Source organism: Mirounga angustirostris, unplaced genomic scaffold (genome assembly GCF_029215605.1).
Source record: "Mirounga angustirostris isolate CCGP_5_RB_7025 unplaced genomic scaffold, mMirAng1.0.hap1 SCAF_9, whole genome shotgun sequence".
Lineage (NCBI taxonomy): Eukaryota > Metazoa > Chordata > Mammalia > Carnivora > Phocidae > Mirounga > Mirounga angustirostris.
The window spans coordinates 139,717,874-139,739,124 of NW_026991717.1; the positions used below are offsets into that span (position 1 = coordinate 139,717,874).

The following is a 21,251-nucleotide window of genomic DNA, read 5'->3' on the forward strand; positions in this document are numbered from 1 at the left end:
GGACTTGGGCTTCTGTCCTGAGTGGGGCGGGAGCCCCGCAGGGCCAAACAGAGGACTGTCCCTGGCACCGCAGCGCGGGGGACACGCTGAAGGGTGAGTGCAGGGCCCCCGGTGTCCAGCCGGGGGCGCCAGCCCCAATCCAGGCCTGTGGGGCCAGGGTGCAGGTGGGAGAGGTGCTCGCCGCTGGAAGGCGGTGGGGAGAAGATCGGGGCTCAGGTCCAGAGGTGACAGACGTCCCAGTAGGGACACGGCCAAGGGGGCGGGTGCACAGGTCCAGGAGATGTGAATCTGGGATCGGCCCGTGTAGACGCAGCACTAAAAGTCACAGGACTGGAGGAGCACCAAGGGAGTGAGTGTGGGGCGCAGAGGTGCTACTTCAGGGTGCTGGGAGGGACGGAGCCCTCCAAGGACACTGAAAAGGAGCGAAGGGAGGTAGGACGAGAACGGGATTTTCCAGGAGCAGGGGGGAGACCAGCACTCACAGACTGTGCCCTGAGTAAGAAGCTGGCTTCGCGTCCCTCAGCATCCCTCACGGGGCTGGCCTGTGCTGGGCACACAGCAGGTCACCTGCCCATACCTTCGCTGCAGGACCAAGGGGAGCTGTGTGCTCTCCCGTCCCTACTCGATGGAGGCGAGAGGGTGAGCGCTTGCCCAAGGTCCCTCCAGCAAGTTGGGGAGCTGAACACAGGCCCTGGCTTGGCACTGCGGTCCCCGGATGGGGCCAGGAGTGTCCTTCTCCCTGGGATTCCAGAGGCCTGGCCGAGTCTCACTCCCCACCCTGCCCGCCCCTATCCGGGCTCCATGAGTAGCCTCAGGCAGGGCCTCGGGTTCCCAGCTGAGTGCGACTGCAAGCTGGCCTCCAGAGCTAAATCTGGCTTGCCAGCATGTTGTATTTGGCCTGCAAGAGGTTTTAAAAATTTTTTTAAAAACATTTGAGCCAACATTTAAAAATTGGGAGAGTTTACATTTTAAATTCCATATTTTTGGCTTCTACTGAAAATTTGCAAGATCTGGCAACTCCGGCCCACATTCCCACGTGGCAACAGTTGGGGAGCTGGGAAGCAGCTGCCCCCCCTCAGAGGCACCTCGGGGGGCCCCCACTGGGGAGAGGCATTGTCCACACCTAACTCACCTGACAGCTTAGCTAGACTTGGGGAGACTGAGGCCTGGAAGGTGGAGTGACTGTCGGGGTCACTCAGTGGGAAAGCCCCTGGGACAGGATCTGGGGACCCCCAGGCCTGGCATCAGGAGTCTTGTCACAACCCCACCTGGGCAACCTCAGAGCCCCCAGCCTGCTTCTCCTTCCATGACCCTGGCCCTGGCCCTCCCGCTCCCTTCTTCTGACCTCAGGAATTGGCTGGCTCATGTCATTCATACTGTCATTCAGGCCTGTGGGCAGTGAGAGCTGGAGGTCTCAGAGGCCTGCCTTTTTTGTGGCTTCATGTTCACTAGACAATGAAGGGGAGGACCAGGGTCACCCATGGCCACTCAGCCAGATGGGACAAAGCCTGGACTAAAATCTAGGTCCCTCCCCTGGTTTGTAGCTGCCCCCCCCCCCCCCAAGGTGTTAATGGTGAAACTCCAGGCATTATCTTCAAAAAAGGGCTTTCAGGTCAAGGACTGGAGGCCAGGGGTCTGCCCTGCGACCCTAAAGCTCCACCCCCAGCCTGGGGGGAGTTCTGGGGACACAGGCCTGTCCATGCTGGGAGGGCAGAGACACACAGCCGAAGGACCACCATCATGACCTTCATCACTATCATCATGCCAGGGACTGAACCTCTACTGTGTGCCAGGCATCTTTACCCATGACCTCTAACTCTCCTGCCACCACACACCGGTACGGACATGGAGGCCTCCGCTGTTCTCTGAGTCTGCTCCTGGTCTGTGAAACAGGCCTGATCCCGGTGTCTCTCGGACCCACCTATTTTGAGTATTTGATGTGAGGCTGGAGCAGAGGGGACCCGGAGCAGATGCTCATCATGCCTTATTGGCCCTGGGGGTGCAGAGTGTGTAGGGCTGATGCCCCCCGCCCCCTCCCTGGGAAAGGACACTCCCCAGGCCTCAGGACGGAGCCCTGCCCCCAGGCACCCACTGCTGGGCCCCGTCGGGTCCCTGCAGCCCTGTGCTGCCTGGCGGTCCTGGGAGGCACGTGCAAGGAGCCTTGAGACGCGGAATCCTCCAGAGGCCTGGGTGTCATGGGGCTCCCCCAGGGCCCAGTGTCCCCAGAGTGAGGGCTGCGCCATGTGCAGGACTGAGTGGCATACAGGTGGGGGTCCCACAGGGCCAGGCCCTTGTGGAGGAGGGCACCTGTTGGGTGCGTTCCCTGTGACAAGGCAAAAGAAGGATCATGATCATTCCTGCCTTTTCTTCATGACCAGGAAAACCGAAGCCCAGAGGGGGTGGGTGACCTGTCCAGATCACCCGCAGAGGATCCTTGCACCGAGTCTACCCGAAGCTGAGGACTCCGGGGCTGAGCCGCAGGGGAAGGCTGCCTAACTGGCCATACTGCTCCCGGCTCGCCCTGGAGAATGAGGCAGGTCCCCGGGGGGGGGGGGGGGGAAGAGCGAGGAGCAGGGGGGCAGAGGGAGAGGTTATGACTGCCTGGGTCCAACCCTGGCTCCTCTGCCATGACCCGAGACTCAGTTTCCTCCTCTGGACATTGGGAGCAGCACCAACCTCCCAGGGGTGCTTGGGATCACGAGTTAGAACAACACCCAGAATTTTGTCTTTAAAACAACCTCTCCCTGTAGGGAAGCCATCCTGGGAGGGTCCTGGTCACGAGCTCTGCCAACCTGGCCCTGCGGCCCCCACCTCGGTCCTGTGCCTGGAGAAGTCCTGATGGGGCTATGTCCTCAAGAGCCCATAAAGCCCCATCCTGGCCCCAGGGGACACAGATGGTTTGGGAGACAGAGGTCAGCACCAAGGTGGGGGTGCGGCTCTGCACACCCAGGTCCCTGGGTCTTGCTGCCCATCGGTGAGGCCAAGGTGTCTGTGTGCCCAGGGGCGTGGGTGCAGAGATGCTGAGAAAGACACCTGCTCTGAGATTTGAAGACCTCGGTCCTAGCCCAGACTCCTCCCCCCATGTGACCTGGGGCAAGCGGCATCCCCTCAGAGCCTCAGTTTCCAATTCTGTAAAATGGGGGAATTAGTGAAGGACACAGATCCATCTGTCTGCCCAATAGGACAGTGACATACTACCTCACATGGAGGGGTCTGAGGTTCAAACATTCAAAGGGATAATCATATGAAATCCTGTGGTAAAACACGGAGTCAAAAACTCATGCGCACTCGGGTCAGAACTATTCTGCCTGCCCCAAGCCAGAAATTTCACCTTAGAGATTCATTCTTTTGGTTCTTAAGGTCTTGCCTATTACAGATATGCTCAAAGGGGTGTGAGGAGGGAACTCGGAGGGGGTCACAAGGACTCACGGAGAAAGGACGCATGGAAGAAGGAGGGAGGGGACCACAGCAGACCTCTGCCTAGCTGCCGGCTGGAGGATGGGCTGAGGCTGAGACTCACCCGGCTTGGAGGCTTCCGGGGGGAGGCAGCTTGGTCTCCATGCTTGCCGCTGCCTATTCGAGAACCACTAGTCTCCACGGCCTGGCCCGAACCCGCTCTGCCGGCAGCCTCAGCTGAGGACAGCGGAGGGTTCAAGGCCAGGGTCTTCTCTGGGGCTGCAGCCCCTGTGAGGGGCTCCTGGGCAGGGCCTGGGCCTTGCTCCCCCGGGGAGGGCTCCGGGCTGCGGCCTCTGGGCCCCCGGAAGGCCTCCAGGGTCCCGGGGTCGAGCACTCGCACAGTGACTTCATCCAGGAACCTGGAGAAGGGCAGCCTGGCCTCCCGTCGGCGGCCCAGCCGGGCAAGGGGGCCTCTGGCCGTCAGGGGCTCTGGGGTGGACTGCAGGCCGGCTGATGCCTGTGTTTCTTCCTGGCCCGGCCGTGCCGCCCAGCTGGGGCAGCATGTCTGGCCCTCGGGGCTCCGGCCCTGAGTGGGACTTGGTTTGCGGCTTTGAAGGTCCTCTCTGCATGCTTCCTTCCTAGGGACTTCGGCCTGGGGCTCTAAGAAGGAGCTGTGGCCATCTTGCCCGGGGCTGCCAGGGTCCGGGCCCCATGCCTGGGAGTCGGCCCCCGAGAACATCCTGCTTAGTCAGTCCAAGGTCAAGCCTCTCCAGGTACCTCGTGGACCCCCACTTCTCTCCTCCCATGGGACTGGGATCCCCACACCCTCTTGGGGGGCGTTCAGGGCCATCCGTCCCTCATTGGCCAGAGTGATCAGCTGAATGCCTGCCTGCCCATCGATCCAGAGGGCACGTGGCAGGGGGGCTCCCACCCCCTAAATTGATTCTCACTAAGTGGGAGCTGGGCTTCAGGGCTTAGAAAGTGTTACAGAGAAGGTCATGTCCTGAGCTCTGTGTCTGTCTGGGGAGGAAGCCTGCACTGAATGAGCACCTGCTGTGTACGGGGTGGGGCGGGGCCTCAAGCACACCACTCATGTCTCTTCATCTCCTCTGGCCCGTGTGGTGTTGGGTGCATGGAGATGGAGAGACAGGCAGCACAGAGACAGCTGTGACAACTGCCACGACAGGGTGAGCACAGGGCCTGAAGAAGGGGAAATCAGAACATCATTGACCTGGCCAAATGGGAGGGAATGGTGGAGACTGCTGGTTGCCTACTGTTCTCTTATTCATCCTTAGTAAAGAACTCATTTTATTCCGGAAGCAAGATACTCAGCTAAAAGCCTGCATTTCTCAGGCTCCTTTGCAGCCAAGAGTAGTCAAGGAGTTATAAACAGAAGTTATTGGGTGTGACTGCAGGCAGAGCTCCTTAAAAGGGATCAGACAGCTTGCATGTGCTTCTTTTGCTCCCACACCCCACCCTCCTGCTTCTTAACTGTGACATGGAAGTGATGGTTGGAGCTATTGCAGCTACATTGCACCATGAGGCAAACTTGTGGCAGAACCCATATATAAAGGACGGAAGAGCAGAAAGACAAAAGGAACCTGAGTTCCTGATGGTTACTGAGTCATCACATCAGCTCTGGATCACCTGCCTTTGGTGCTTTAACTTGAGAGAAATAACCCCCTGTCTATGTGAGCTGTAGTTACTTCCAGTTTCTGTCACTAGCAGCTGTGTGCAATTCCTCAACAATACACAGGGGATAAGGCAAGGAATAGTGGTTGATAATGCAATGAGGGAAGAGCCTTTGGCTCATGGGGCCCCAGGGTGTAATTAAATGGGGAGTAGAATGGAGGAGATTAACCCAGAGGAAAGGCCAGAGCCAGGCCTAGGCACTTTCTCCTTTGTGTGGAGGGAGATGCGCCTGCCTCCGGCATCTCAGGAAGATAGGAGGCAGGACTCCTTCCTGGGATGCACCTGCATGAGTCAAAGGAAGTCTCACTGGGGGGTGGCAGCCCCAGGCCCTTGGCTGGCTGCCCCAGGCCCTTGGCTGGCCAACGCCTGGCCACTACCACCACCTGGGCTTCTGGTGCTGCTCAGAGCATGGCCTTGACTCTCCTTGGCAGTCCCAACTCATGGGTGTGAACCTGGGGCCCCTGCCCACCTGGTGGTGCCTAGATGTCTCATATCAAGTGCTAGGGACTCCTTCTTTTCTGGACTCAATTAGACACCTCTCTGATTGCCCCCACAGCATCTGTGACTGAATGTCTGAACAAATCCATGAGCTCAGCTCCACAGGAGCTGCCTGGACCCCTCCTTCTTCCTCTCCTCTCCCTCCCCCACCAACCAGCAGGCCCTGGCAATTCAGCTTCTCTCAGACCTCATGACATCCCTCTATCCCCAACATCACCTTGCTGGTCCCAGGTGCCACCATGTCTCACCTGTACACCTGCAATTACCCTTCCCTGGGGCCCCTGACCCTATGCTGGTCCAGCTTGGTCCTTCCCACAAACATACCAGTATGAACTTTAAAATTAACAGACCAGATAACCAGACAATGTCACATGATCATATGCCCTGCAAGGCCCTGCCAGCCCAGTGTCTTCTCTAGAGATACCGAGGTGTCTTCTCTACCCTGAAGGGCCCCCTGGAACCTCCATCAAGTTCCTGACAATGCTAAGCTCTATCTAGTCTCAGGGCCTTTGCATGTGCTGTTCTCCCCGCCAGAATCACTCTCCTTCCCTCTCTCTTTCCCTCTGTCTCCTCACCTAACTCCCATTTAACTTCAGGGCCCGAGTCAACAGCCTGTCCCTTGCAGCCCCCAGATCAGATCAGGTCCCCTTGCAACAGCCTCTTGTCAACCCTGCTCTTCTCATAGCACAGCCCCCAACTGCAAAGGGTACATGTGCAATCATTTGTTTATTCTCTGTGTCCCCAGGAATGCAAGCTTTTCTCTGTCCTCACTCTCTACACAGGCCTAGGCACATAGTAAGTGCTCAATAAGTAGTTCTGAAGTGGACCCTTTCTGGGCTGAGAACTGGGGAGGAGAACAGGGGGGAGCAGGGATCTCAGGCTCTTAGAAAGCCAAGCATCCTTCCAGCCTTGCAGTCCCCTGATAGCCACTCCTTGATACCTGGATAGCCCCCTTGGCAGCAGCTGTCCAGCCCCTGCCCCATGACCATCTCTGTGACCATCTCCATGACCATCACCATCTCCATCTCCATCACCATCTCCATCACCATCACCAACTCCATTGCCATCACCATCACATCTCCATCACCACCACCATCACCATCTCCATCATTATCACCATCACCATCTCCATCACATCCCCATCACCATCACCAACTCCATTGCCATCACCATCCCATCTCCATCACCACCTCCATCACCATCACATCTCCATCACCATCCCCATCACCAACGCTATCCCCATCTCCATCACCACCACCACCTCCATCACGATCTCCATCTCCATCACCACCTCCATCACCATCACCATCCCCATCTCCAACACCATCCCCATCTCCATCACCATCCCCATCTCCATCATAATCTCGATCACCATCACCATCAATATCCATCTCCACCACCAACTCTGTCTCCTTCACCAAGTCCATCTCCATCACCATCCATCTCCATCACCATCTCCATCACCAACTCCGTCTCCATCACCAAGTCCATCTCCATCAGCATCCCCAACTCTGTCTCCATCACCATCTCCATCATCATCTTCATCTCCATCACCATCACCAACTCTATATCCATCAACCATCACCATCTCCATCATTATCACCATCTCCATCACCAACTCCATCCCTATACTCATTACCATCCCCATCTCCATCAATATCACCATCTCCATCACCAACTCCATCTCCATCACCATCCATCTCCATCAGCAACTCTGTTCCATCACCACCACCCTCACCACCACCATCTCCATTACCATCTCCATCACCATCACCACCACCATCTCCATCACTTTCACCATCACCAACTTCATCTCCATCACCATCTCTGTCAACATCACTGTCTCCATCTCCATCACCATCACCATCCATCTCTACCACCATCTCCATCACCACCATCACCATCTCCACCAGCATGACCATCACCAACTCCATCTCCATCACCATCAACATCTCCATGTCCATCACCCCACCATCTCCATCACCATGTCACCATCTCTATCACCATCACCATGTTCATCACCATCATCATTTTCATCACCACCACCATCACCATAACCCAACTCCATCACCATTACCATCTCCATCACATCACCATCTCCATCACCATCCCCTTCTCCACTATGACCACCATCATCACGATCTCCATTTCCATCACCATCTACCTCACCATCTCCATCTCCATTACCATCATAAATTCCATCACCATCAACACCATCTCCATCACCACCACCATCTCCATCACCTCAACATCAACATCTCCATCACCATCACCATCACCACCACCATCTCCTCAACATTAACATCAACATCTCCATCACCATCACCATCTCCACATCCATCACCGTCACCATCACCAGCAGGAGGTGGCAGACCTAAGGTCAAATCCCTCTCCAACACTCCCAAAAGGACTGTGGACAAGTCATGTCCCTTCTCTGTCACATGCAGATGGATGCCCCATTCAGGGACAGTTGTGGGAAGCGGTGTGAGAACACAGGTATTAGGCACCTCTATCACAGAGCCTGGCATCTAGTAGGACCTCAGGACGCCTAAAACACAGAGCTCTAATGTGTCCCATTCCCTGTGTATGTGTGGTCACAGGAGTGTTCTAGGGACTCTGGCCAGCTGGTCCTCTGAGCTTCTCCTAGAGTTACCGGCTGCATCAGACAAGTTCCCGTTGTCATAACAACCCATGGGCTCCCTGCCGCCTGGGCCCGAGGCCCGAGAGGATGCTGCCGGCTGCCGAAGCTTGCATCCTGGGCCTGCTCACCTCTCAGCACTCCTGAAAGGGCTCCACAGCTCCTAGCTGGCGGCTCCTGCCTCTTGACTCATCTGCTGCAGTCCCACCTCCTGAGTCTCTACTGTGTGTCAAGCTCCGTGCTTATCGTGCACATGCATCATGGCCCAAATCCGTATCCGGCCCTGTGAAGTGGGATGGCTGTAAACTCAGTTTCATGCTAAAAGAAGCAGTCTCAGGGAGGCCAAGTGACTTGTCCAAGGTCCCATGGCTCTGACATTGAGACCCAGGAGGGGAACCCCATAGGTCAAGTATTCACCCTATTTCCTCTCCAGCACCCCCTCAGCCCCTCCACCACTGCCTGGCCCCTCCTTGATCTCATGGGTGTGAAGCTGGCCTCTGTGAGCTTGGAGGGAGTAGGGACACAACTTCCCATTGCCTCTTGGGCTGGAGCAGGAAGACCTGGTTATAGGGTGCTGGTGGGACCATACAGGATGGGCAGGGCATGCTGGGCACCCACTAAGGGTTCCAGACATCACCACACTTATTCTCACAGTAACCCTCGGAGCTAAGATTTGCTACCCCATTTCACAGAGAAGGACTTGGGTTCTGAGGAGAGGTCATTGGTCATTGGTCATTGGTCAACAACCATGGCTTGCCCTAGGCCAAGGACTGCAATAAACACTGGCAGGAGCGCAGTCTCCTTCCTGGGGCCTCCCTCATGCCACTGCAGAAGTTTCTATTACTATCACCCTTTCATGGATGAGGGCATGGAGGGTCTGCGAATTCTCATACTTGTACTTTTTAACCACCCTGTCTCATTGCTTCTGGATATTTCCCCACTGGCCTGAGAATTCTAGAGGCCAGGGGTGCCTGTGTGGCTCAGTCCATTAAGTGTCCAACTCTTGGTTTCAGCTCAGGTCCTGATCTCATGAGTTTGAGACTGAGCCTCATGTGGGGCTCTGAGCTCAGTAGGAGTCTGCTTGGAGAATTTCTCCCTCTTCCCCTCTCTCCCAAATAAATAAATACATAAAACTTTAAAAAACCAAAAGTGAATCCTAGAGGGCAGCCACAGGCCTTAGCTCTCTTGAGTTCTCGTTACTTGTATCTCATATCCATGCATCCATCTGCCCATCCACGGATGCATCCATCCATTGACATGTGTCCATTTGTGCACTGATCCACACTTCCATGCCTGTATCTAAGCATTCATTAACATACACTCATGTACCTATCCATCCATTCTTCCTGCATCCATCAGTTCATTCCTATATCCACCATCTTATTGACAGTTGAGTACCCATCCATGTGTCCCAGCATCCAAGCACTGACTAATCCATTTAGTATCCATCCATTTTCTCATGCCTGTATCCATCTATCCTGGCATGTATTCCTGTATCCACCCATCCCTTAATCCATCTATCCATCTGTTGACATCTGTCCATCCATTTTAGATCCTTCCATCCATACTCCAATAGGACGTATGTCCTCTTCTGATCCTGGTACTCTCCCCTCTTACCCCCAACTCTTGACCCATGCTGCACCTGACACTCCACTACCCTCACGTGTTCAGCTCTGACTCAGCCTCGGACCTCACCTCCTGGGATTTGAGAAACTATTTATGGACTGTCTCCAAAACAGGACACGGATTCCTGGACTACTCTCATTTCATTTCATTTCATTCCATTTCATTCATTCATTCGTCAACATCAAGTGCCTACAGGAGCAGGGGCACTCCTTCAGAGTGCTGTTGTGGGGATGATGCTTGAAACTGCTGATCCTGGGTTTGGCACACAGTAGTTGTTCAATAAATGGCTTGGATCGTGGGCCAGACTCTGTGCCCGAGTCCCTGCAAGTGAATGGGAGATGATCTAACAGACTGCTTGTGACTCACTTCCCACCCAGACCTGGAAATGTCTTGCATCCCACCTTAGCCCATGGAAAGTCGATCCCATAAGACAGGCTCCTGGCAGCCTTCACCCTCCTCCCTCAGCATTCCAGGTGCGAACAGCTCCAGGTTGTGAGGATCAGCAGAGCACAGAGCTATAAATATGAGCCTGCAGCTCAGGAGGGTCCTCCACCGAGGCACAGCCGCCCCTCGCCCAGCATCTTTGTGCTGAGCAGCCAGGAAGAAGCTGCATCTGCCACTGTGCTTGCTTTTCTGTGCCGCCCTGATTATAGTTAGAGTCGGGAAAATTAAGGGTTTTCGGGGACGCTGCCAGGGCCCTTGCTGCTGCCTCCCCGCCCTGCACGTCACAGATGCCAGGCAGAGCCGCCTCCATGGGCCACTTGCCCCAGCCAGCAGGGCCACGCGGGGCCTGGCTGGATAGCATACCACAGTTTACAAGGGGCTTTCTCCCACATCCCCTGGACCCCAGGGAACAGAAAGGGTCTTTGCTGTCACTGGTGGGTGGAGGAACTGGGGCCCAGTGAAGGGAAGCCATCTGTCCATGGCCCCTAGAGATGGAGGGCATGGGACCCCAGAAGGAGCCAAGCCCAGGGAGACCCTGCCCCACAGAGCCCCAAGTCCTTGACCCCTGCTGTGCACAGCGGGCGCCCGAGGCCCTGCAGGACCCATTTGCAGTTGCTCCTCATTCGGCCACCCCCACTCACTCCTGGGTGCCTACTCGCTCCCATCCCGCTGCTCAGGAGACTCCAGGAGGTCGCCCACGCTGTTCCTGCCCCAGAGGAACCACACTGGGGATGGGGTGGGGCACAGACGAGGAAGGAAACACCTCCAAATCAGGCAGGAAGCGGAAGCGCTAGGGCAGAAATTCCCATCCAACGCGCCGGGGTTCTGGGAGGGTGGGAGCGCCAGCTGAGCGGCCCTGGGCCTCAGTTTCCTCGCTTGTAAGTGAGGGGCATGTCAGCACCTGCCTTGCAGGTCCTGACCGAGACGGAGGGTCTTTGGGGCTGGCGCGCGCCCACGCACTGCAAACGCTCGGTGAACCGGCCTGGGGTCCAGCCTCCTTCCGGCCACTCGGCCTTTGGGGCGGCCTCCCCGAGCCAGGTCGGGCCCTGCCCCCTGACGCTGGACAGGACGAGGCCTGCCGGCACCCGGCCACCTGTCCCCTGGCCTCGCCGCGGGCCCCCGCCCCACCCTCCAGCCCGCCGCAGGGACGCGCGGGTCTGGGGACGACCGCCCGCAAACCGGACCCAGGCGCTCGGGCCGGCGGGGGGCGGGGAGGGGCAGAGCCGCGCGCGGAGGCCGAGTCCCCGCCCCGCCCCGGGACTGCCCGGTTCCCAGGAGTGGCCGGCCGGACCCCCCACCCCCACCCCCTTCCCGGGCCAGCGAAACCTCCGCGGCGGGGCCCTGGCGCCCCGGCACCGGAGGGGGCGCCGCGGGCAGCGGAGACGAGGCTGGACAGCCGCTTCCCCCACCCCCGCCCCCCCTCCGGCCGGAGCGGGGGTGCGGAGCAGAGCCCGCCCCGGGCGTGGGTGGCGCCCGCCCCGCCCCCCCCCGCCGGTGCCCGCGCCGCGCCCTCCCGGCTCGCAGGTACTCACCGCCCGGCGGAGCCGGCCCGGCCGGCGGCCGCCCGTCCACATGGCCCCGGGGCAGCCGCGCCGCTCGCCGCCGCCGCCGCCGCCGCCGCCGCCGCGCTCGGGTCCCGCCGCGCTCCCCACCGAGGCCGAGCGCGCCGGGAGCCGGCGCGGCCGGGGCTCCCCCACCCCCCGGCTTCCCGCAGGGAGCGCCCGCCCCCCGCCCCCAGCCCGGCTCCCCGCCAGCCCGGGCCCCGCGCAGCCGCGGCTGATTCAGCGGCTCCCCCCTGCCGCGCAGGGCCGGGGCGCACTCGGGGGGCTCGGGGCCGGGCCCCGGGCGCGGGGGTGCCGCGGGGGGCGCTGGAGCGGGGGAAGGAATGGCGGCGGGACAGGGAATGAATGAACGCGCGCGAGCATGAATGGCGGAGCGCATGAATGAATGAGTGCCTGGCGTGCGTGCAGGAGGAACGAATGAATGAGGAACGAATGCACGAGGGGAACGCCGAGGGAAAGAGTGAATGGGCCCTTAAAGCCGGGAGACCTCAGGTACTGACCTGTCTAACCCATTCATCCATGCATTCACTCAGTGCCCAACATTGATTGGACACCTACTGTATACCAGCCCTGCTCTAGGCCTGGGAACGCCGCAGGGAACGAAGCCAAATTCCTGAGCTCCTGGAGTTCACGGTTTACAAATGTAGAACCTGCGGGAGTGGGGGCGGGGTGGGGGGGGAAACGAAAGGCTTGACTCGGCCAAGCTCAGCTACCTCTTTCCGGGCCCTTACTCTACCGCACCCCCAGCCCGACCTCAGTGCGTCCCTTGGGTCACCACAGGTACCTCTCCCGCCTTCCTTCTCAGCCGAATCCAGACACCTGGGCCAGGGTAGCCAAGTGATGGGGGAGGAGCTTCCTTACTTCCTGAGCTCTCAGAAGGGAGACGTAGCCTCTGGAGGGTCAGTGTTGCTCCGGGAACCTCCAGGTGGAGCACCTCCTTCCCTGCCCCCAGCAGAGCCCCACGCTCGCGCAGTCCTGGCCCGGAGAAATCAGGGTGTGGGATGAACCACTCAACTCTCCCCCGCTGAGATATTGGGACAGGGTGATTCTGACGGCCCAAGCCAGGCTGGAACCTCATCAAGAACCAGCCTCAGTTCTGAGGACATCAGAGCTCCCTGGGACTAATCTGCCAACCCAGCCAGCCCGGCAGCAGCTAGCCTATGAACCCAGGAAGACGTCCCGGGGGGTGGGGGGAGGGCGAGCGGGCGCAGAAAGGATCCTGCGTGTTGGAAAGAGAGGTTACAAAGCATGTGCACTTGACTCCTGTCCTCCCTCAGGACCTGTGGGCTCATAGTTTACACATGTTTATATCATTCCCAAGCACATGGCAGATTAAAAATGCTGCCAATTAATACTTTATATATTTTTTCATTGTGGTAAAAAACACATAACGTAATATTTTACCATTATAACTGCCTTTAAGTGCATAGTTCAGGGGCATGAAGCACACTCACATTGTTGTGCAACCGTCACCACCGTCAGTCTTGTATTTTATATGTCATATACTTCGCAGTTTCTACTCCACTCAGTTAATTAGGGGAGTAGGTTGCTACATTCAGGCACAGGACAGCGCTGAGGAAAGGAGCTGGCAGCAAGGGAAGCAAGGAAAACAATCCACAGGAGACAGGAAAGTAAAGGAGACGGGACAGCCAAGAGCCACTGGAGGCTTTGGTTTCTAGGCAAAGCCCCCTCTCCTCTGCCTCAGGCCCCAGGGACATTTTTGGATAACACACAGGGGAAGGGAGGTTCAGGGAGCTTTCCAAACCCCCAGGACATCAGGGATGCCCTTTTGCCTCTGGGCTCAGAGGGTCAGGACAAAAGGAAAGGTGGCAGTTTGGAGTGGGCTGAGTCCCTGCTTCAGGCTCTCTGTGGGACTGGGGTCTTTGTTTGGGGCCTTGGTCTCCCCATCATGAGTGGGGGCCGGCTCTGTGATCTCCACTCCTGCCCTCTTGGATCCTGACCATTCAGGCCGCACAGACGAGTGGAGCCCAGCCTGCTAATCCCCCACCTGCCAGCCCTAATGTCCCTGCCCTCCCCGGGCTCCAAGGGGACAACAGTCACGGTGGAATGTGGATGGAGTGTACACGCAGGGCTCTACCACATTTCCTCCCCAGACACTGGTCCTGTTCAGATGGTGCCGGAACGTTCGCCACTCGCCACCCGCCCTGGCTCGGCTGTGGCGAACGCTGCAGATGGCTGGGGAGGCGGAGGAGGGGCAGGGAGGGGTGGGGGCGGCCCAGCCTCAGCTCAGGCAGCTTGCACACTTGAGCTTGGGCCTGCCTGGGAGGGCCCAGGAGAGCCCCTCCCGCACACTGCCCCGCCTCTGCCTCCGTCCGCACCCTGCCAGCCCTCTCTTCCCTCCTCTCCCCCAGTTCACAGTGAGGGGAAGGAGAGAAGGAAGCCGGCTCAGGCTGGGGGTCTCAGTTAATCCCTGTAAAGCCCTTGTGGGGGAGGTGGCACTAGCCTCCTTTGGCAGATGAGGAAACTGAGGCTCAGAGAGGCAAAATCCCCTGCCTGAGGCCACTTTAGCAAATAGGGACTGAGCTGGGATTTGAATACCCTCGTCAATCTGGTCTGGTGGTCACCCCCATTCACGTTTTGTCTCCCACCAGACCCACCTCCATGTGTCTCTGAGAACACCCAGGGGCGCAACCTGAAGATCCTTGCCAGATGGGCTGGTCTGTAGAGGCCTCTGCAGCCTGTGCAGCCAGCCAGAGCCTAGAGCACTGGCAGCAGTCAGGCAGGCTTCCTGGAGGAGGTGGGGTTTTAGCTGCAGGTGGGAGGAAGTGATAAAAGTGGCTGGCCTATAAAAACCATACCTTGGGGCTTGTAGGTCTCTTGTCCACATTGCTTCCTGCCCTCATTTGGGCTTCTGTTGATCACCCTGGCCACAATCCCCACCCCCATCTCTCAATCCCATTCCCCGGTTTTATTTTCTTCACTGTTCTAACTACTCTCCAGTGTTATCTGACGTATTTGTTTAGGTGTGTACACCGATCTCCCCAGCTGGAGACTGAGCTCCTACATGGGGGAGGTGGGTGGGGGGGAGAGTGAACAAATGATCACAGAATCGATGGAGGGAGGGAGAACCAGAGGAGGCTGGCCCAACGACGCCAGGCTTCTGGTCCCAGTGGCTGAGTGGAGGAGGGAAGGCAGCAGGTAGGGGTCACTGAGAACGAGGCTCCCACAGACACCCCTCCCAGCCCCTCGGACTCCAAAGCTGGCCAGTCCTGCTGACCAGGCCTCAGCCTTCCTTTCCCTGCCGCCTCCCTCAGGCTGGAGTTGGAGAAGGTTCTAGGCACATGAGCTCAGGAGACCCCGGGTAGTTGAGGAGCCAGTTCACTCCACGCCCCCCGAAGATGCTATAACTTACGCTCCAGGCCCCCCTGCAGGACCAGGGCTGGACTTCTCCCACATGACCCCTGCCCCATCCTGCTGCCCCCCATCCCTCGCCTGTTTCTCCTGGGAGCGCTTTCGGAAAAATCGAGGACTCAGTGTCAGCTTCTGGATGACAACCTAAGACAGAAACAAAAGGACAAAAGGGTCCCCATTTTGTTAATAGAGAAATAGGGGAGTCAAAGCCCTGAAGTAAGGGCTCACCACAGAGCCCTGATCCCCCTCCCCACGGTGAAGTGAGTGTCACCGCCCAACACTTTCCTTCTCCGCCACATAGTGGGCCCTGCAGGTGGGGCTGGCCCTGGCTCCACATGCCTCCCCAAAACCTGCCAGGACCCATCACCCAGAGTTGAGGCACCTGAAGTCGAGACAGATGTTAGCTGAATGAATGAAGGAACGAATGAATGCTGGAGGATGAACCTCCTTGTGATGGAGAGCCTCGTTGCCTACTCCCTGATACCTCCCATCTGGTACTCAAGGCCTTCCATGGGCTTCCCTGAGTCTCTGACATGTCTCTACTCTTGACAGATGCTGAGGCCCTTCTGCCCCGTCATGTCCCTTCCAGACTACCCTCCACCCCAATGACCCCCAGGCATGCCCACTCAGCCTCTCTTCCTCTCATCCCTGCTCAGACCAGGAGGCAACACTCCAGTAAAATAGAGGCTCATGGGAATGGGCTCTGGGCCCCTGGAATGGAAGGGTGTGCCCAGGGAGAAGGGTCTGTACGAGGCCCCTCTGCCCAGACTGCCATTTCCTGGCCCTCAGGACACGCCGGATTTCATCAGTGCAACTTGCAGTCGCTCTGAATCGTCCAGACGGTGCTTGGTCGTGGATGCCCCCCCGTGGCTGTCCCCCAGGACAGTGCCAGTCAGCACACAGGGGGCCTGTAATTCCCCGAGATGTCCAAATGGCCAGGGGTCAGGCATCTGGCTCTGGCCACATCTACCACCAATGTCCCTCTCTGAGCTCTGTGTCTTCATCTGCAGAATGGGAACCTGCCACCCTCCTGTCTTCTCACCTGACGGTTCGGAAACTCTTCACCGTGAGCCAAGGGACACAGCCCTGTCCCGGAGTTTGCAGTCTTGGTGCCAGGGCCAAATAACCGGGGCACCCCCGGGCTGGGGTGCACCCTCCGTGCCAGGCACAGAGCTCCACACACGGAGCGAGGCCGCAGCGGGGCTGAGCCAGCTGCCCTCCTTGAAGCCTGGGCGACAGAGGTGGCCACCAATTTTCCCCACTCCGCTGGGCAGGAAAATTATTTCTGCTGATTCCTCTGCGTTCCAGCTGGTTCCCATGCCTTCAAGAGATCCAGAGGCTGCTCTGAGCCGTGGCCGCAGCCAACTTTAAGTCGCGCAGCGGGCAGGGACAGCGCTCTGGCCGAGGTGGAGGGCGGGAGGCAGGAGCAGCTGGGGCGGCCGGACCCTCGGGCCTCTCAAGCTCCTCTTCCCTGGGCTCTGCCCTGGTGACCCCCAAACCAGGGCGGTGGACCCACTCTGGCTTTCCCACCTAAAAAGCAAGGGACCAGAAAGAAAAGTGCACTGAGCCACTACCACCTGTGTCCTCTGTCGCTGATCCTTCCAGCAGCCCTGTGAGGAAGGGAGTCGCAGCCCCCTGCGAGGGGGAAACTGAGGCATGGGGATTAGGCGATCGTGCTCAGGAAGTAGAGGCTGGGATTTGAACCCAGATTTGTCTGCCACAATGTCTGAGCTCTTGGCCCACAGCCAGTGGCCTCACTTGACCAGAAACAGGGCCAGCCAAGAGGAGGAGCCTGGAGGTGACGCGATGGAGACATAGACAGTCCCTGTGTGGGAGGGGCCAGAACTGAGTGTCCACCTCGAGGGGGTCAGGCTCAGGGAGGACACAGCCAAATCCCCCCACCCGAGAGTGCCGGGAGAGTGGTGCCAGAGCCGAGGTCCCTGAGCCCGGGGTGCCCCTCAGGGGCCAGTGGGGCCCGTGACTGTGGCGTGGCCAGTAGGGTGACTGACCCAGTTTTCCTGAGACTGACAGGGTCCCAGGACAGGGGGTTTTCAGCTTTAAAATGCGACAATCCTGGGCAAACCAGGATAAGCTGGTCACCCCAGGCAGGATAAAGAACATTTGATGGTTCAAGGCAAAAGTTCAGTTGAGACGTAGTGAGGGGCTCCAGCACAAGGGGGACCAAATCAGGGAGGGCTTCACCTGTGGAAGCGTTTGGCTGGGAGGGAGGTCAGGTTGGTATTTTTTAAGATGGCCAGTTCCAGGGTTCAGCCAGGACCTGAGTACACTCCTGAGGGGCTTGGGGGCTTTTACTGGTGGAACTGCCCCTCTGGGACCCGGTCCTGGACCCTGCTCCTCCTCCAGGTGGCCTCGCCCAGACTTGAGGACAGGACTCAGGGCCGTCTGCCGTCTGGACATCTACTCCTGTACTCTGTCACTTCCTGCCCGTCTCTGGCCAAACAAGCACCCCTGGGCCGGGGGGTGCCAGGGGAAGGGCAGAGAGAGTGCTGGCTCTGGAAACAAAGGGGGCAAATCTGAATTCAGTCCTTGCTGGGCTGGAGGGCAGGGGCCACACAGGCTCCCAGACTCTGGTCTGCGCCCCCGGGACCCCATGCTCAGTCCCCAGGGGGTGCTAGCCCTGAGACAGCTCTCTTGGAGGAATTCGGCGTGTCCCGTGTGTGCTGCCCCCTCCCCTTAACAGGTGCAGGCTGGCAGCGAGGCATAGCCCAGTGCTGACCTTCCCAGCGTGACTGAGTCCTGGGAACTGTGTGGAAGAAGTCGTCGAGAGGGATCCCTTTTGCTGTTTTGTACAGCTTTATTGAGGCACAAGAATGTACTGTAAAAGCTCAATTTATGCGATGTGCACAATTCGATAAGTTTTGACATATGCGTACACTCGTGAAACCATCACCACAATCAAGATTGAGAATGTTTCCATCAACCTCAAATGCTTCCTTAAGCCTCTTTGAAAACCACCTGTCACTTTACCCTGTCCTCAGGCAACCTCCGATCTGCTTTCTACCAGTGTAGGTTAAGTTGCATTTTCTACAGTTTTCTATCAGTGGAATCATGTTTCTTTCTCTCTCTCTTTCGGGAGTGCGGCGGCTTCTTCCACTCAACATGATAGTTGACTCCTTTCTATGATTGAGCCATAGTCCAGAATATGCTCTGATTTGTTTATCCATTCACCTATTCATGGACATTTGGGTTTTCCCACTCTTTGGTAATGATAAGCGAAGCTGCTATGAACATTTGTGTCCGAGTCTTTGTGTAGACATATTGCTTTAATTTGTCTGAGTGGAATGGCTTGATCCTATGGTAGGTGTATCTCTAACTTATTAGAAGTGGCCACGCTGTTTTCAAAGGGATCGTACCATTTTACGTTCCCGTTAGTGAAGCATGAGAGACCCAGTTGTTCCATATCCTTGCCAACACTTGGTATGGTCAATTTTTTAATTTTAGCCACTCATAATAGGTGTGTAGTGATATCTCTTTGTGGTTTCCATTCTCGTTTTCCTAATGACTGATGATATTAAGATTGTCTTTTTTTTTTTTTTAAGATTTTATTTATTTATTTGACAGAGAGAGAGCACAAGCAGGGGGATCGGCAGAGGGAGAAGCAGGCTCCCCGCAGAGCAGGGAGCCCATGTGGGGCTCGATCCCAGGACCCTGGGATCATGACCTAAGCCAAAGGCAGATGCTTCACCAACTGAGCCACCCAGGCTCTGTCACACATTCATTTTATTAGCCTTTTTGTAAGTTCCTTAGAAGTTTTTACAGAGATGACTATGCCCTCTGTGTGGAAGAACAGTTTTTCTTTTTTCTTTACCAGCTATATAACTTTCATTTTGTTTTGTTTTGCTTTCTTGCCTTGTTGCATTGTCTGGGACCTCCACTGCAATGCTGAATAGGAGTGGAGAGACGTCCTTACCTTGTTATGTGCCTTAGGGGCCAAGCATTGAATCTTTCACCTTTAAGTGTAACTTCCTATAAAGTTTTTCTTAGAGGCCCTTTGTCAGATTAAGAAAGTTCCTTTCTGTTCTTAATTTACTGTGCCTTTATTAGGAATGGAAACTGAATTTTGTAAAAAAAAACAAACAACTGCATCTATTGAGATGATCATATGTTTTGTTTCTTTTCTTTTTTGGCTGTTAATATGCTGAATCACACTGATTGATATTCAAATGTGAAACCAATCTCATATTGCTGGGATAAACCTCACTGTGACATGACGGCATTCTTTTTATATTTTGTCAGAGATAATTTGCAGATATTTTGTTAAGAATTTTTTGTGTATGTTCAGGAGGAGTATTGGTCTGTAGTCTCTTCTATAATGTTGCCGTACGGTTTCAGTATCAGGGTAATGCTGGCCTCAAAAGATGAGCTGGAAGGTTCCCTTTTCTTCCATTTTTTGAAAGAGTTTCTTTAGAATGGGTATTATTTCTTCCTTAAGTGTTTGGTAGAATTTGGTAGAAGCAAGATGAGTCTAGAATATTCTTAATAGAAGGTTTTTTTTTTTTTTAAGTCTTATTTATTTATTTTAGAAGGGGGAAGCGGAGCCCAACGGGGGGTGGGGCTCGATCCCAGGACTCTGAGATCACAACCTAAGCTGAAACCAAGAGTCAGACACACCCAACCGACTGCACCACTGAGGTGTCCCTCTTTACGGAAGGTTTCTAACTACATATGCAACTTATTTAATGGACAAGCGGCTATGCAGATACCTATTTATTCTTGAAATAGCTTCAATAGATTATATCCTCCAGAAAATTTGTCCAGTTCACCTAAGTTGTTGAATTTCTTGGCGTAAAGTTGTTCAAAATATTCACTTGTTAGCTTTTCAATGTCTGTAGGATCCATGGTGATGTCCCCTCTGCTGTCCCTGATACTGGTAATGTATTTTTTTTTTCTCTCTCTTCTTTTTCCTGGTCAGTCTGGTCGGAGGTTTATCAATTTTATTGACTTCTTAAAGAATCATCTTTTGGTTTCAGTGATTTTTCTATTGTTTTAGTGTTTTCTATTTCATTGATTTCTGCTCTTTATAACTTCCTTTCTCCTGCTCCCTTTGGTTTTTTCCCTTCTTTTCTCTAGTTCCTTAAGATGAAAACGGAGGTCATTGAGACCTTTCCTCTTTTATAATATAAGAAGCATTTAGTGCTATAACATTTCCTCCAACCACTGATAACTTCATCCCACACATTTTTATAGGCTGTGTTTTCACTGTATTCAGCTTGAAGTATTTTCTAATTTCTGCTGTGATTTCTTCTTTGACCCATGGTTTACTTAGGAGTGTGTTGTTTAGTGTCCAAATGTTTGGTGATTTTTCTAGACATCTGTCTGCTATGGATTTCTAATTTAATTCCATTGTGATAGAAGAATATACTTTATAGGATTTCAGTCCTTTGAAACTTACTGAGACTTGGTGATTGCCCACAATATATTTTATTTTGGTAAACGTTTTATGTGTCTTAAAAGGAATGCATTCTGCCATTGTTGAGTAGAGTATTCTACAAATGTCAAGTTCATAGGTAGTGTTGTTCAGATCTTCTATATCCTTACTGATTTTTTGTCTGCTTCTGTCAATTATTGAGAGAATAGTGTTGAAATCTCCATTTAATAACTGTGGATTTGTTTATTTCCCTTTGCAGTGCATCATGCATTTTGAAGTTCTTTTATTAGGTGCATAAGCATTTAAGGTTGTTAGGAACTCTTGAGGAAGAATTGAACTGTTTATGATTATGAGATGACCCCTTTTATTCCTGGTAACATTCTTTTTCTCTTAAATCTACTTTGTATAATAATATAGCCACTCCAGCTTTTTTTGAATAGTGCCAATATAGTATATCTCTTTCTTCATTTTTACTGTTCCTCCAACTGTGCCTTTGTATTTATTGTGGTTAAGTCTTATTTATTTATTTTAGAAGGGGGAGGTGGGGCCCCCCTTGTACAGTGTAGACACTGTACAATTGGGTCGTGCTTCTTCATCCTATCTGACAATCTCTGCTTTTTAATCAGTCAACTTA

General features: G+C 55.2%; 1 protein-coding gene across 1 annotated transcript in view; it reads right to left on the minus strand.

Annotated features, from left to right (window-relative positions):
• BEGAIN (brain enriched guanylate kinase associated) overlaps positions 1-11,906 on the minus strand; it is a 44,233-nt gene extending 32,327 nt beyond the window's left edge. The window contains exon 1 of the mRNA XM_064571568.1: positions 11,827-11,906. Within this exon, the coding sequence (XP_064427638.1) occupies positions 11,827-11,868 (42 nt within the window). The 5' untranslated portion in view covers positions 11,869-11,906. The remainder of the gene's footprint in view (positions 1-11,826) is intronic.
• Positions 11,907-21,251: the final 9,345 nt, after the last annotated feature.